The sequence below is a fragment of the Rhododendron vialii genome, chromosome 8a (genome assembly GCF_030253575.1).
Source record: "Rhododendron vialii isolate Sample 1 chromosome 8a, ASM3025357v1".
In the NCBI taxonomy this organism is placed as follows: domain Eukaryota; kingdom Viridiplantae; phylum Streptophyta; class Magnoliopsida; order Ericales; family Ericaceae; genus Rhododendron; species Rhododendron vialii.
The window spans coordinates 32,600,845-32,617,901 of NC_080564.1; the positions used below are offsets into that span (position 1 = coordinate 32,600,845).

A 17,057-nucleotide genomic window follows, 5' to 3' on the forward strand; every position below is an offset into this window, starting at 1 on the left:
TATAAGCGTTCCATGCATATTTTGCGTTAAATTTGAATTAGAATATGCTTTCTAGGTGAATGTCAAGCAAAATATGTCCGACCCGGATCTCATAACTGTATCTGAAGATTCATGTTTGATAGCTGCACAAATTGAGGTTATAAAGAGGCCACGTGTGTGTGTGTCTTATAGAAGTAACAGCAGAAAAACTATGACCAGAGATTTATGATGTTGATCTGGTCCCCTTGTGGGTAATATTTGACCATGGCATTGATGTTAGTTTGGCTCACCTATTGGAGAGGCAACTGCAAAAGTGAGAGGTAGGCAATGAGGCTTTCCAAGCCTAATCATAAATTGCCTTGCGAGCTAGTGTGGGGTTGATTCCTGAGAATTTTGGAATAATAAATCCTCAGTCTGATATATTTTCAAATGTGTCATAAATAACATTGCAACCATGTTGGTCCAGTTTCGAAAGATGTCTACCAAGTAGACAAATAAATGGGCTAAAGTCAAGATTGATGAGCTGAGGGTCCAGACTCTGACCCATCTCAAGTTACTCAACCCCCTTCCTCAAGGCCATTTCATCTATAATCTCAAATTTTGTTTGTCACAAAATGAAAAACAGTAAGCCCCGTTCCGCTATAATTCTTATTTTTTAAGTATTTATTTTTTGCTTTACGAGACATGTCATCTTCTCACAATACATCATATTTAATTTAAAAAATAAGTATACTTATTTTCCTTAGCGGAACAGGGGGTTAAAAATATCGATATAGCATTTCCTTTTGCTCTTATCTAGACAACATTGCAACAGGGCGTATAAAATAACATGTGTTCAAAGATGAAAAACGTATACAAAATATTGCGAATGATACTATAAAATGTGTAAAATATATAATGTTGATGTTATATTATCCATCATCAGGTAGGAAAGGTAGCAAAACTGACACAATTTTTTTTTCAAATGAGTGTTTTTTGAGCATTTTTAACATGTTTTGGATGATAAATTTTTTTTTTCCTACATCCACACTAAAATTCAAAACTCGAAAATCAAACCCAAATTGGGATGGCAATTCGCTGCCCCGCCCCAATCAAGTTAGGTTTTCATCAAATTTTCGGACACCGGTGCAAGTTAAGAGAAAAATTACAAAACTTGATAGGGGTCGGGTTGATATTACCCCACTCCATTACCCACCCTGAAGTATTTTTATAGATAAAAATTATATTTCCACCCTAATATAATTATCATTATACTTAAAAATACATATTTTTACCTTAATATTATTATCAATATACTAAAATCTATATTTTCACCATTATACCAAAATACGACCATATGTATATATGTATATATAATGTATCCATAATTATTTCTTTCCATTTTGTTTTTAGGTTATTTTTTTCCTCATTTCTTATGGGTTGGGAGGAAAAAATCTTGGGAAAATGAAGGTCAGGACGTGTTTTGATAATTAATACCTGCCAAGAACATGCTGAAAACATTTGTTAATGCTGAAAATATGAGTATTAATTATCAAAACAGGATCGGTGATTATTCGCATCCAATAATTACTCAATTGGGTTCGGGCCCATATGGTATTTTCTGGGTCGGGTTGAGTAAGGCCAAATCCGCCCCGCCCCTTTGCCCTACTCTCTGAGTCTCTCACAGCGACCAGTCCGACCACCCTTCCACCACCGTAGCGCCACCGCCTCCCGTGCCCTGCCACCTTCTGACCGCAAGGCCTCCTACTGTCACACATCCACCACCAACCGCCTCCCCTCCTCCCACTGCGGCGGAACCACGGCGGCGGCATGGTGACCTGTGGTGCATATGCGTGTTGCTGCCATGGATTCACGGTGGTGGTATACTGGTACGTGCGGTGGTTGTGCTATGGTGCTGTGGATTTATACCTTCCAAATCTCCCGTACTAATGTCCAGATGTATTGATACTGGTAAGTCTCATCTCTCCTAATCTATATGGGTTTGTTTGCAGATACAACCCTTTTGATAGCTTAGGTGTATGGCTAGCTTATGCGCACCTCGACAATCAGTTCCACCGTCAACTGGCGGGCCCCACCTCGACAATCAGTTCCACCGTCAACTGGCGGGCCCCAATTAAAGCTGGAATATGAAGTTATGAACTGCCCCAAATGAATTGATATTTTGATATCTCGTGTAAGGTTTTGAAACTGAGACTTTAGGATGGAAGCAAACCTAAGTCTATGACTTCTAGGCCAATGCCTTTGGGTTATTTGTACGTACATTTATTTATAATGCACCTTGACTAATCCTTTGGAAGTCAATCTCACCATTCACTAGCGGGGCTAATTAAAGTTGGAGCAAACCATTCACTAGCGGGGCTAATTAAAGTTGGAGCAAAGCTATGTATGGACTAGCCTCACAAGAGTTGATAGCACTTGGAAAATTTGGAATACTTAGGTGTACATACATAGTATTTCAGTTGGATTTAAGTGGTTACATGAAAATTCTCCGATATTGGTTTGGTAGATAGTAGCCCATACCATGTAGAAGGCTAACCTATCAAGATTTGGAACTCTTCTGACTTCTAATGCAGTGACAGAGTTCCGGCCATTTCAATGGTCTGTTGGATTAATCATAATAGAAGATACTAGGTTGGGGTTGAATGGAACTAATATAGCTTAGGGTCCAATCTACTAATTTTATTGGAGTTGCCAATCTAATAGTACCTTGTTGATACTTGATACCACATTAAAGGCTTGAAATTGAATGCCTTAGCTGTTTCGTAATTCAAGTGCATTTGATCATACGTAAACAGTACACTAAAATTTTAGAGGGTGACAGAAATTTGATTTTGATTGAAACAGAAGGTACAATCTCAACTAAAATATTCATTTTAAAAATTTCAAGGTTTAAAATTCAGCATATGAATACTACAAGACTATCAGTTCGAAAAAACAAAAAATACTAAAACACTATAAAATTGTAAAGAGCAAGTTTTTAGTTCTTTCAAGTAAACAAGAGTTAGGAGCAAGTGTTGGACTCAGAGTTCATGGTGGGCACTGTAATTATGATGGTGGTCACGCAGTCCAACCATGCCATCCCAACACCTATGTAGCTCCATGCTATTTCTGGTGTTGCTTTACCAACAGTAAACTTGGCCGAAAGTTGGAATTTTGGGCTTGGTACTGCACAGTTTCTCCATTCTTTAATTTCCCCGCCAATTTGAACATTGAAAGACAGGTTAATTTATTCATTCCAAGACCCAAATTTCTCTTCCAGGCAAAAACCACCTCAGTTTTGTGGGAACATTGAAAAGACAGGTTAATTTACATTAATATAATAACAGCGGGTTTTGGTTAGTGTTGCATTGTGATGGACGGTGGTGAACTGTATAGAGCAAGTAGTAGCTTAAGAAGAAACAGTTCCGCAATTTGGAGGACCAGAAGTGCTAACATTTTCTCGCGGTCATCACGAGGAGAGGACGATGAAGAAGATCTTAAATGGGCTTCACTCGAGAAACTACCCACTTTTGACCGATTACGGAAAGGGTTACTGAAAGAGTCACTTGGCGCCACCAATGAATTAGTTGACGTTGAAAATCTTGGGTTTCAAGAAAGGAAGAATTTGATCGAACGGTTGGTGAGAATCGCTGATGAAGATAATGAGAAGTTATTGTTGAAGCTCAAGGGCCGGATTGATAGGTAATGAGTATTTTTCTTTTTTCTCTTTTGCATTCTTTTGTAGTTTAGTTGCCAGAAAACAGGCATGGATTTTTCCGTAATGGTCTTCTTATTGAATGAATACCTCAGAGTTGGAATTGTTATACCCACAATTGAAGTCAAATTTGAGCATCTAAACGTTGATGCAGAAGCTTATGTGGGAAGTAGGGCTTCACCTACTTTTATCAATTACTCTGTTAATATGCTGGAGGTAGTATTTTAACCTTATTGTTTTGTACATAAATGCTAAGAAGTAGTTCTTCTTTCTAACTTGGACTGTTGTACAAAAGGGGTTCTTGAACTATCTCCATATACTTCCTAGTAGAAAGATACATCTGTCCATCCTCCGTGATGTTAGTGGAATTATCAAGCCTTGCAGGTGAGAAGCTACTGTATATTTTCCCTCAAATGAAATTGTGACTTGTTTGTATTCTTTTTGTCCGTTTTTCAATTTGAATAGCTGGGGAAATGCATTTCCAATACTGATCTTTCTTGGGGTTTTTGTAGAATGACTCTTCTTTTAGGTCCTCCAGGTTTTGGAAAGACTACACTGCTGTTGGCTTTAGCTGGAAAGCTTGATTCTGATCTTGACGTAAGGATGTATTATTGCAGCTTTTCCACACCCCCCCCCCCCCCCCCCCCCCCACACACACACACACACACGTTCTTGCAATTTAATTTTTAGCTTCGAAGTGTATGTTTAATTAGGTCCATAACCAATTCGGAAAATTATATTTCCTTTTTTCTTTGTAATGCTAGTTTTCTGGAAGTGTGACCTACAATGGCCATGGCATGAATGAGTTTGTACCACAGAGAACTGCTGCATATATTAGTCAGCATGATCTCCACATAGGGGAAATGACCGTGAGAGAAACTTTGGCTTTTTCGGCAAGATGCCAGGGAGTTGGATCCCGTTATGGTTGGGGGAAAAATCATGTTTTTTCCTGTTTACATACATTCAAGCCATACACACCAATAATTTCGGCGTAATTTTAGTCTTTTTGAACATTTGCAGAGCTGTTAGCAGAGTTATCAAGGAGAGAGAAAGCAGCAAATATTAAGCCTGATCCTGATGTCGATATTTTTATGAAGGTGAGAAATTAGTATTTCAAACTTCGTAGAACTTGGTAAGAGATAAAGTGCATTAACTGAGGCTAGTTCTTCTCATAGATCACATGAGCTCAGAGTTCTCTACTTATGAATTAAACTCGATGAATTCTGTGTAAGATGGCTCTTAAATGACTGGTTGCATGTTTCTGAGAAGTCTTGGTTTCAAATAATGTCAAGGTAGTTAAGGTTTTCACTTGATATTTTTCACATTTGTCTGGATTAGGTGCAATCTATTTTTAATCTATGATCTCTCAGGATTAAACTCAATGCAGTGGATTTTCCATAGTAGTGTTTCGTTGTTGTAGAAATTATATGAAATTGTTTCTGGTAATTCAGGCAGCAGCAACAGAAGGGCAAGAGGCAAGTGTAGTCACGGATTACATTCTAAAGGTAGCAAAACACCATCTTATTAATATCCAATATAAGACTACACAAATTCTACTTTTACGTCATTTTCCACTTAAAATTACAGGTTCTTGGTCTCGAAGGCTGTGCAGATACTATTGTTGGGGATGAAATGTTACGAGGTATCTCTGGAGGACAAAGGAAGCGTGTCACAACAGGTATATTAACCAGCTTTGTAAATCCTAAGCAATGAAGCCTTCAATCTTTGTTTTATTTTTTCATACTTCTGCTAATTGGCCAAATTTTTAGGTGAGATGCTCGTTGGACCAGCTACAGCACTTTTCATGGATGAGATATCTACTGGTTTGGATAGTTCAACAACTTTCCAAATTGTGAAGTCTCTTGGTCAATATGTCCACATTCTGAAAGGAACAGCTCTCATCTCTCTTCTGCAGCCGGCACCAGAGACTTATGAGTTATTCGATGACATCATTCTATTATCTGATGGCCAGATTGTTTATCAGGGTCCCCGTGAACAAGTGCTTGCGTTTTTTGAATCTATGGGCTTCAAATGTCCGGAGAGAAAAGGTGTGGCTGACTTCTTGCAAGAGGTAAATGTATATCCATCTTTGTGTGCTCTCGTTTATAATCAAACTAAATACAAGTTGGGATCAAAATAAAAAAAAACCTAAATAGTTACGTGGACGAAAAGTTCTATAATTTGACTACCGATAGGCAAATCGAATGACAATCCGTCAATCTTATAAAGAGTTGCGTGGAAGATGCAGGTTATATCATTTCAAACCCAAAAACCCCTCAAGGGGAGCTATTATGTTAAACTGTCACTACCACTGCCACATCATTTTGGTTGAAGACTGTGCATAAAATTTTGGGAATAATACTGTTATTTTAGGTCTTATGAAGCATTAATTTGTCCCAGGTGACATCAAAGAAAGATCAGAAGCAGTATTGGGCACGTAAAGATGTGCCTTACAGTTTCGTTACAGTCAGCCAATTTGCTGAGGCATTCCAATCATTCCATGTGGGACAGAGACTTGGAGACGAGCTTGAAGTTCCATTTGACCGGACTAAAAACCATCCGGCTGCTTTGGTAACCAGAAAATACGGTGTTTGTAAGAAGGAACTCTTGAAAGCTTGCACCTCAAGAGAACTCTTGCTTATGAAACGGAACTCATTTGTCTACATATTCAAACTCATGCACGTGAGTTCTTTGAAAGTTCTAAACACGCGTTTATATTCCGGTTCTGATTTTGTTATTCGTATCCTATAATATTTACCTTTTTCTGCTTAGATCGCTGTAATGGCATTCATTACAATGACAGTCTTCCTAAGAACTGAGATGCACCGGAATTCGAAAACTGATGGAGTAATTTACACTGGTGCTTTGTTTTTCACTGTGATTATGGTCATGTTTAACGGAATGTTGGAAATTCCCATGACAATTGCAAAGCTTCCCGTCTTTCACAAGCAAAGGGACCTTCTCTTTTATCCCCCATGGACATACGCTTTACCCACGTGGATCCTCAAGATTCCAATTACATGTGTTGAGGTTGCCTTGTGGGTGGTACTCACTTACTACGTCGTTGGATATGATCCAAATATTGGGAGGTAAAGCTTTTAGTAATGAATATTGTCCAGAATTTGTTTCCCTCTTTTGCATAATTCTTGTCTTCCAAATTACAACTAACCTATAGCCACACTGCAGATTGTTTAGACAGTACTTGGTACTTGTACTTGTAAACCAGGTGGCTTCCGCATTGTTCCGATTTATTGGTGCAGCTGGTAGGAATATGATTGTTGCAAACACGGTTGGTTCATTTGCATTGCTCATGCTTTTCGCGTTTGGCGGCTTTATTCTGTCACGAGGTAGAACCATATATAGACCTCTAGAAAAGAAGTCTTCTCATACTTGAATTACTAAGAATGTATGTATACTTGTATTATTTGACAGAGGATGTGAAGAAATGGTGGATATGGGCTTACTGGATGTCACCGTTGATGTATGGACAGAATGCAATTCTAGTAAATGAGTTCCTAGGGGATAGTTGGAGACATGTACGTCAGTGAATTTGGAGTACACGAATTTTTCCTCAATCAAAACCAGCTAATGTTTGAATTTTCTTTTATGTCAAAGGTTCTCCAAAATGAGACAGAGCCATTAGGAGTAGTGGTATTGAAGAATCGAGGGTTCTTTCCTGATGCATACTGGTATTGGATAGGAGTTGGGGCATTGCTTGGATTTGTACTCCTGTACAACTTTTGTTTTACTCTATCTCTCGCTTATCTCAACCGTGGGTATCTCTTTATTCTAAGTTGTTTAGGGATGTGGCTTAAAGTAAGCGCTCATGTACTAGACATTGCAAATTTGTGCAGCTATTGGAAAGCCTCAAGCTGTTATTCCAGAGGAAAGTCGAAGCAAGGCAAATGATGATCAAGTGAATGGCTCTGTTGGGGGAACTCAATCCAAAGGTGATGAAACTTCTGCAATGGTTAGGTACGAGGGTCATTTTATTGGTTATATTCCACATAATTTGTAACTTTAACTGCAGAGAGAGGAGATCAGATTAGGCGGCAAAGCATCTCATCTGGGTCCTCATCCATGAGAACAATAGCCATTGTCGATGCCAATCACAGTAGGAAGAAAGGAATGATTCTTCCGTTTGAACAACATTCCATTACATTTGATGATATTACATACTCTGTTGATATGCCACAGGTAACAAGGCCCAGAAGAGGAAACAATCACTTCTTTTGTGCTATGTATATGATTATAAGTGTATCACATAGTCAGATAGTCTTTGCTTTGAGAATTGGATGAGTCAGAGACTTATACGTACACTAACGTGATGTACACTTACACGTTACCCGTACCGGAGCCCATGTAACACAGCATTCGTGTATTTTGATGCTAGGAAGCTAATTTTCTGAAAAATAATTGTTGTCCGGAAAATGCCCACAAATTGACAAATTGTTGAAAAAAAATATGCAGGAAATGAAAGATCAGGTTGCAGTGGAAGATAAACTAATGCTTCTGAAGGGTGTTAGTGGAGCTTTCAGGCCCGGTGTTCTGACGGCCCTAATGGGTGTCAGTGGTGCTGGTAAAACAACTCTGATGGATGTACTCGCAGGTAGGAAAACTGGTGGATATGTTGAAGGTAACATTACAATTTCTGGCCACCCAAAGAAGCAAGAGACGTATGCTCGGATTTCTGGTTATTGTGAACAAACCGACATCCACTCTCCTCATGTTACTGTCTTTGAGTCCTTGCTCTACTCAGCTTGGCTGCGGTTGCCTCCAGAAGTCAATTCCGAAACTAGAAAGGTTGATATCCCAGATGCATTTTACCATTTCACAGATCTTCCAAACTTTTGTTAAATGAAATAAGCCGAAAGATGCATAGACATGGAGCTTCAACTTCACTTGATTGTGCAATAGTCAAGTTTGATATCATTTTGTATGTGTATAGTTCGTGAACTCGTTGAGTACCAAAAAAAATATGAAGCCTTTTTATAAGTAAGCAATAACCGGGGTGGTTATGGGTTCGTCTTGGTTTCAATATCGGCTTGCTATAAAAAAACATGGGAAAACGCAACTTTGATCCTTTTGATGGCAGTCCTAGAAGGCACATGAGTCTGTAAAATATTTGAGTCAGGCGAAACAATATGTCCGTGTTGTTAAAGCTCATATCATTTATTTAAAGGAGAACACACTTAAATCCAGCTTTTCAAAACAAAGTAATCATGCGCTAAATGAAAGAAATCCGAGGAGGTTGGAAAAAGCATTTACCCTATAAGCACTTATCAACCCGTCACTCAAAAATATTTGTACAACTGATGAGGAATGAAAACAAATCTTTTTACAGTTGTTAATTTGGACTGCAGATGTTTATTGAGGAGGTCATGGAGCTTGTGGAATTGACTCCACTGAGTGAAGCACTAGTCGGATTGCCTGGTGTTAATGGTCTCTCAACTGAGCAACGTAAGAGGCTGACGATAGCAGTTGAGCTAGTTGCTAACCCCTCCATAATTTTCATGGATGAGCCTACTTCAGGCTTAGATGCAAGAGCTGCTGCAATTGTGATGAGAACAGTTAGGAACACAGTGGACACAGGAAGAACAGTTGTGTGCACCATCCATCAGCCAAGCATCGACATATTTGAAGCTTTTGATGAGGTTATTAAAACTCTCTCTCTATTTATAGGCTTGAGTATGTGTCCAAGTGTCAGATTCATTTCACTTCTGTCTCAACGAGGCAGGACATCAAAGTAACTATATAATTGGTGTTTTCTTTAATTTTCTAGGACAGTTTCAAGGGTTTTTAGGGCATTACATGCATAATTGAGGAGTTGTATGCATAGTTCATAACAAGCTCGAAAGGAAACATATTCATTTAGGTGAATGCCCTATTAAACATGTCGGCTATGGATCCTGTACCTTGTCCGATTGTCGAGTTTGGGACACTGGTATTTTGTACTTTTAGATGAGCCCGTGTACCAAACGCTTGCTTCTTTGAATGAGATACTGAGCTCTAAGACATGGTTTTTCCAGCTTTTCCTAATGAAGCGAGGTGGCCAAGAGATATATGTTGGGCCATTGGGTCGTCATTCTTGCCATCTAATCAAGTATTTTGAGGTGAGATGCGTTGGACAACCAAAAACTAAAAGCAATAGCCTGCTATTTGAGCTCTAAATGGTGAAAAAGTACTTAATAACATGATATGCTTTTTCACAAGGGAATTGAAGGAGTAAGTAAAATTAAAGATGGCTACAACCCCGCGACCTGGATGTTGGAAATTACTGCTCCAGCACAAGAATTGGTTCTTGGAGTTGATTTTGCCGAAGTGTACAAAAGTTCTTCACTGTACAGGTTTCTTTAGTTCTGCTAATACTTGTTCATTATGAAAACTAGTAGAAACTTTCGAATTTTATAAATATGTCATAATTGCCTGTCTGGGCCATCTCAAACTTGTATTCAAGCCTCAACTAACTTACCACATATATCTCAGGAGAAACAAAGCCCTAATTACAGAATTGAGTGCGCCTCGTCCTGGTTTTAAGGACCTCTATTTCCCTACTCAATACTCGCAGAGTTTCTTCACCCAATGCATAGCTTGCCTATGGAAACAACATTGGTCCTACTGGCGGAATCCGCCATATACTGCAGTACGATTTATCTTCACAACCTTCATAGCACTGATGTTTGGTACGATTTTTTGGGACCTTGGTTCCAAAAGGTGAGTTTAAAAAGGGAGTATTAGATGTTTAGCCACATTTTGATGCTTTTAATAATCTATATCTCCTTTTTTTGGGGGGTAAGTATCTCGATCTACATTTTGATCTCTTGGTAATAATACATGGTCCAGGTCAAAGCAACAAGATCTGTTCAATGCTATGGGTTCTATGTATACCGCTATTCTCTTCCTAGGAGTCCAAAATGCCTCATCAGTGCAGCCAGTGGTGGCTGTTGAACGGACAGTCTTTTACAGAGAAAGAGCTGCTGGAATGTATTCTGCCATGCCTTATGCCTTTGCTCAGGTGCATAGCATTCTTCCCATAAAAACTTTAGTAGCATATAATAATATCTGCCCTTTTGTCTCAACGCATTTTGTTAGACAAAGAATCCATTTCCCCCCTCTTTGGATTGCACAGGATAGATTTCATTGCCTGTTCATGAGTGAATGAATTAGATAGCCATGGGGCCCATTTAACCCTCTTTTGTTTTCCTTTTTCCCTTGATGGGAAAAGGAAATCCCAAAGACTATTTGACTATGGGATTGAGTGTCCGAACATGACTCTATATCTCACATTCACAAGGAGATCACTCCTCTTATCCTGTCTGAATTGCAAGCATGGGCTTATATCTTTGATTCTGTTCATGATTTTTTGTTCTTCCATTGCAGGTTATTATTGAACTACCGTATGTCTTTGCACAGTCTGCAGTGTATGGTGTCATAGTATACGCAATGATTGGGTTTGAATGGACTTTTGCCAAATTCTTGTGGTACTCTTTCTTCATGTACTTCACATTACTGTACTTCACCTTTTATGGCATGATGACTGTGGCTATGACTCCAAATGGCGACATTGCGGCGATTATTGCCTCGGCCTTCTATGCGCTATGGAACCTCTTTTCAGGATATTTAGTCCCACGAACTGTAAGTTCCATTGTGTTTAATTCAAGTTGTGTTGATCCTTTGTCTTAACTACTTGTATCTTATACTTTTACCATCACAAACTCAAAATCCAAACATATAGCCTTAAGGTGGTTAGATATAGGGGTAATCATTATTGACACGACCTACATAGCTGGACTCGAACTAGGAAGAAACATAGCTGGTTAGGATTGGCTATTCTTTGACATGAACATGACCATCCTGTAAATGGACACAGCCAACCTGTTTAATCATCCATGTTGACACGATCCCACTATTCACCCGTATAGATCCCACTTCTGAAATATATAAGTTCATATTTACCCAAAAATATAGTTTTGTGCACATACATACTGTATATTTTACATTACTACTTTTTTTTGGTTCTTTTGTGTTGTTTTTTAAAAGTTATAAAGCCCTCAGAAATCTGTCTTTAACAAGGGATCAAATAGGTTGTTCTCATAATCACATTAACTGTTTGATATTTGGGTCGACATGGTTATTGACAGGTCATGTTAGGGTGTGCATATATGATGCATGTTTAGTTAAACAGTTTGGGTTGGGTTTTGGAAGTTTTTGTTGCAAACTGAAGACGACACGAACTGAACAAGAGCAAGAACTTTAATTATGTTTTCTATTTTCACTTGTCCAGAGACTTCCTGTGTGGTGGAGATGGTACTACTGGACGTGCCCAGTTTCTTGGACCCTGTACGGCTTGGTCGCATCACAGTTTGGAGACGTACAGGACTTGCTTGACACAAACGAAACAGTTGAACATTTCTTGAGGAATTACTTTGGTTTCAAACATGAATTCGTTGGAGTGGTTGCAGCAGTGGTGGTTGGGTTCACAGCTTTTTTTGCTCTCGTCTTTGCCTTCTCTATAAAGGCGTTTAATTTCCAGCGGCGATAAAATTCGTGATATGACCACCCGAAAATTTGTGTCCCCCTTGTTTTAGCTCTTCTTCCAGTCGCGCGATGTGGCTGTTTGAAATCAGGAAACAATTGTTTTGTGGAAACAGAACAGGGTTTTCAGGGAGCCTGTAGTCTTTGAAGGAACTGCTGTAATGTACTCCGTATTATGCCCAATAGTGGGTTCAACTTCATTTTATAAGCTTGGACTTTGGAGAGATGTTTTTCCTTCCATTTGTTCTTCCGATTACGTTGTTAAACTGAAGATATAGAGTGGATGATACAGAAAATGCTGCAATCCTACCGTTCCCGGTTAATATGATGAATGAAAATATGAGACAAATTTTCTAAATCCAGCTGAAAACGGAGCGGGGACCCTGCAGTAAGCAATCCTGTAGCGCCCTTTGTAGTGCACAATTCGAGCCGTTCATCTCAATAATCAATGGTTCAAATATGTTTGTTACTATCTTTTACCGGTAAAAGATAACTTTGACCCGTAAAAGTTAACAACGAATATGAACCATCGATTCGGAAAACGGACGATCTAGATGATCACTACACCTCTGTAATGACTTGCTCACTACAGGGTCCCCGGGTCCACCTGAAAACATCTGTCGATCAAAGATCTTTAACATGTTAATTGGAGTTTTTATGGCTCCAGTTTCCTCGAAAAAATAGTTTTATGGATTAAGTGATACTCCAGAATAATAGATAGATACGTACAGCACATATTTATGTATAAAAATTTACTTAGAACCTCTATTTGATTTTCAAAACGGCTCTCTTTGCCGCAGCCCAAATAGCTGACGAAAATTCAAACATCCCGATGGTGGCGCAGCCCAAATTTTATGTTAAAAAGGAAGAATTAACGAACAGATAATCTATCTGTCCCTTTTCAAATGTGCATGACGGGCCCCAAGCTTGATTAACAAACCAAAAACAGCTCTGAGTGCTCAGACTAGTTTATGCACACTTCGACTAATTTATGTCTTCTAAGGATTTAATACCAATATCTTGTAGCACAGAGGCAAAGAGCCCAATTAAATGAGTTGTTTTTTACCGAGTACTATTAAAAACATATTTTAAGAAAATTAAACGGCTCCGATCATTTGTGTGGAAACTCTTTAAAATTTGTGTTAAGCTGATCGATCCGGACACTCTGATTAATTTTTAAAATAAAAATCTACTATAGAAATTAATAAGAATCTTGATCATGAGAGAAACATAGTCTGAAGGCAAAATTCAATGCAACTGTAAAGCCATGCAATATCACATGTTGTTACCTAGTACCAATTGAATTCTAAGTAGATGGGGCCCAAGAACAGTCGAAAACCCCATCTATTTGGAACTACCTATTCGTCAATAACACCAAGTTGCACCAGATATGTATGAGAATAATAATTATGTCACCAGCATTTTTCCCAAAAAATTTGCATCCAGTATTTTTCAGAATGATTTTGTTAAAGAAAGTGTTATGAATGAATACGGATATTGTGATTGATAATTCCATCTCCACTAAAAACGGTGTATGAATCGTTTGGACCTACGCATTTCAAATCAACGGGGATGATGGCTAGTTTTCTCAAAAGTGCTAAAAGTATTAAAAGATTTTTTTTTCCTTCTTATTTTGTGAAGGAAAAGACCCCTTTTTAGTACTTTGAAAATTTTTACTAGCACTTTTGAGAAATTAGGCCTGAAACTATTTTTTTGTGTGAGAACCCACTTGTGGCATAAGTCCTACATCGGGCTGTCCGTGGAAAATTGTGTAGAATATAAGATACGGCCTATCAACCACTGTATAACTTGAGGTTAATCTTTTGAGCCGCGTAGTTAGGCGACTAGTTAGTAGATTAGTTCAAGCGGGCCATTACATTCTGTCTCTGTTATTGAGGGTGAAAAAAAATCTGATTCATTATTAATTTATTTGTCGTTAACTCTTCAATAATCTAATCAATAGACACTTTCCCCTCTTATCTATTTCTACCAACAAACAAAAAAAATATGGCCCACAGGGACTGTTTGTTTGCATTCCTTTATGTCATCCATTATTATACAACTTGTCCTCTAGGGCCTTTATAAATGGGACCAAACCTCATTCTTTTCCCTCTTATATATTCCCAACCCCCATGACCCTCCAAGAAAGTGAGTACCCCTTAACATGGCCAACCAATAGAAAAACACAAAAATAAATAAATAAAGTTCAAAAAATAATTTAATGATCATCTCCAGCCAAAAGGGCCTTATTGAAATGCCCACATAACCGGACCGACGCGAGGGCTTTATTGAAATGCTTTGCCTTGGTGCCTAGGTACTCGACCCATGTAACGGGCCGGTAGAGAGGAGGGTGGGTCGGGTCTACTAGTTTTGGAAGAGGTGAGATCAGAACGTTGGCGGGCGGCCCATATAGATAGGCGATGGAGAGGCGGTGTTGGGTTCGGTTCACCATGGCCCGATGGAGCACGCTCGGGTACAACCCATTTGATAGTATATGAAGAAGATCCCCCACATTGACCACAAGTGCGCCGGGTATGGGTTGAACCGTGGCCCACCCGGATCCCTCCCGAAGGACTTGTAACCCACTTGTGTTGTTTTGGTAGAGAATGGTGAGCAGGGTCGAGTCCGTATGCGCAGCTAGACCCATGGCCCGGTCCGGATCCGGACATGCCGGGTAAGAATTCAGCTGAATGGCCCCTGTGAAATCGCCTTTCGGGCCGGCCCATTTGACATCTTCTTGGGCTATGCCCAATGACCCAAGTATCAGCCACATCAGCCTCCCTGCTAGCTGCTTCATCTCTTTCTCATATTCCTCAATTACATCACTACAGACAAAGCAAATCACTCATCAAAACCCACAATTGGGATTTTTATTATGACAAGTATACAAGTATACAACAAAACCAAACAGGTACTTAGATTTGATATCTTTTATCTGGGACCACCATTATCCTTGTCTGCTTTTGTTATTTGTTGTTACTAGTATACAAGGATAAGGTGAGTAGTAGTACTCCCAAAGTAGCAGTGACAAATCATACGGTATAGACATTATCATGCACTTTTGCAGAGTGATTGAAAGATAAGAAGTGGTCCATATTGTGTGGTAACGATCTTTTATTTACAGGTAGTATCACATCACATCTCAATGTCAATGTCACATGATACTCCGGTAATACCCAATAATCAACCGGCTAGGGTAATGTGGCCACATATATAATTATAAAATCTATATGGAGAACTTTTGTCCAGAACGTAGAATGTCGTGGTACTTATTTTGTAAGCATTTGTTCTTAATTGTTTTCTCCAAAATTAGTAAAAGAAATGATTCAATTAATAAATTTGAAAAGAAAAATACTCTTTCCGTCCCTAAATAAGTGTCCAACGCGCAAACCTAGGCCTTCAAAAAGATACATTTGTTTCGTTAAAAAAAAAAAAATCACAAATCAATAGATAGCAATGAGTTCTATTAGATTGTAAAAAAAATTAAATTTTTTAATGTAAAACATGCATATTTTGTAAGGCATAATTTTGCGCGCCGGACACTTATTTAGGGACGGAGGGAGTAGTTAATTTAGCCCACACCATGGTTAATGCGACAACCCCACTGTTCTGCGAAAGGGTTTCTTGTTAGTACTCCATTCCTCCCAATTTAACAGTTTTTTTTAAGAGTTTGTGCCACTTTTCGATTGATTATATTTTATAATTTAGAATATTTCATGTGATTTTGAAAATATTGTATTATAAAGGAATATGTGGATACCAGAAATTGGAGTAACCGTGGGGCCAAAGCCGGCGAGCTTGTTCGGCCGGCGATCCGAAGATCGTGAACCCTTCGGACCACATAAGTTTCGGAAAAAACGAAGAAATCCGTGCCACGCCGTATCCGGAGATGCCGTCCGGCGATCGGGCGGCCCTGAGCTTCTGCTGTATCGGGAGAGAGAAAAGCCTCTTCCCAGCGGATTCAACCTCGTGGAGGAGGCTGGTTTTGATTCCGTGGTTCGACACTTGGAACACACCCCATGTCCTGCATGCATGGCCCACTTGGTCAAGGGCATTTTGGTCATTTAGATCGATAACAGGCACTGATTCGATAGTAGTATTAGTAGTAGAGTTGATAGGGTCAGTGCAGGGGTAGTGGTCGAGTGGAGAAGTAGTCCATGCATGGGATTCAGGTAATTCTTTTAGGGAGTTGAAGTCCAAATGCTTGTGGTGGTTAAAGTGAAGAGGGTGGCTTCTAAAGGCATCGGAGACTCTTGAAGGCATTGGAAGAGAGAGAGAGAGAGAGAGAGAGAGGTGTTTGAAAAGGCCTAGGTAATGAGCTTCTTTGATGGAGTAGTACAAGAAAAGAAAAAGGGTACATTGGTAGTCATGTAGTACTACTCCCTATATATATATACATATAAGGTATGAGGGGGGAGATAATGCCAAGTGGAGGGGAATGGTATGTTTGGAGGCTGGTGACCAAGCTGAATTTTTTTTTTTACAACTCGAGTATACGGATCAGTTTACGTGGCTTAAAAAATTTTAGGATCAATTATGCCGTCTACTAATAGGATGTCAACTTAAAGTCGAAAAAGTTCCATATAAACTGGCTCCGGAAAAATTGACAGCATTTATGAGGTTTTGTAAAAAAAAAGGGCTTCTGATTTGTTCAACTGAGCAAAAGACTTCTTTGTTTTTTTTTTCTTTGAAAGTGTTTCTAGAATCAATTCCAAAAGAATTTTACTAGAATATAAATTCAAAAACGTCAACCAAATAAGTTTTCTCGAGCGTATTTCCTTTTGGAAAATGAATCTAGAAAACGCATGTAGAAAACAACAATCAAACATAAATTCAGAATGAAATTAAT

General features: G+C 39.0%; 2 protein-coding genes across 2 annotated transcripts; one reads left to right on the plus strand and one right to left on the minus strand.

The window, feature by feature from the left end:
- The first annotated feature begins 1,558 nt into the window (after nucleotides 1-1,558).
- On the plus strand, nucleotides 1,559-12,441 carry LOC131335461 (pleiotropic drug resistance protein 1-like). The gene is made up of 25 exons (XM_058370822.1): nucleotides 1,559-1,929; nucleotides 3,320-3,660; nucleotides 3,769-3,889; nucleotides 3,969-4,057; nucleotides 4,186-4,270; nucleotides 4,438-4,597; nucleotides 4,694-4,770; nucleotides 5,125-5,178; nucleotides 5,261-5,351; nucleotides 5,443-5,744; nucleotides 6,074-6,355; nucleotides 6,446-6,762; nucleotides 6,860-7,020; nucleotides 7,106-7,209; nucleotides 7,289-7,445; nucleotides 7,528-7,623; nucleotides 7,704-7,870; nucleotides 8,144-8,476; nucleotides 9,037-9,327; nucleotides 9,703-9,786; nucleotides 9,887-10,020; nucleotides 10,160-10,387; nucleotides 10,517-10,688; nucleotides 11,054-11,308; nucleotides 11,958-12,441. The coding sequence occupies exons 2-25, from the start codon at nucleotides 3,332-3,334 to the stop codon at nucleotides 12,213-12,215; spliced, it is 4,347 nt and encodes a 1,448-aa protein (XP_058226805.1). The 5' UTR covers nucleotides 1,559-1,929; nucleotides 3,320-3,331; the 3' UTR covers nucleotides 12,216-12,441.
- Nucleotides 12,442-14,411: 1,970 nt separating this feature from the next.
- Nucleotides 14,412-16,571, minus strand: LOC131335463 (gibberellin 3-beta-dioxygenase 1-like). The gene is made up of 2 exons (XM_058370824.1): nucleotides 15,969-16,571; nucleotides 14,412-15,033 (listed from the first exon to the last, which is right to left on the minus strand). Exons 1-2 carry the CDS (start codon nucleotides 16,469-16,471, stop codon nucleotides 14,427-14,429), a joined length of 1,110 nt encoding a protein of 369 aa, XP_058226807.1. The 5' UTR covers nucleotides 16,472-16,571; the 3' UTR covers nucleotides 14,412-14,426.
- Between the last annotated feature and the right edge of the window lie 486 nt (nucleotides 16,572-17,057).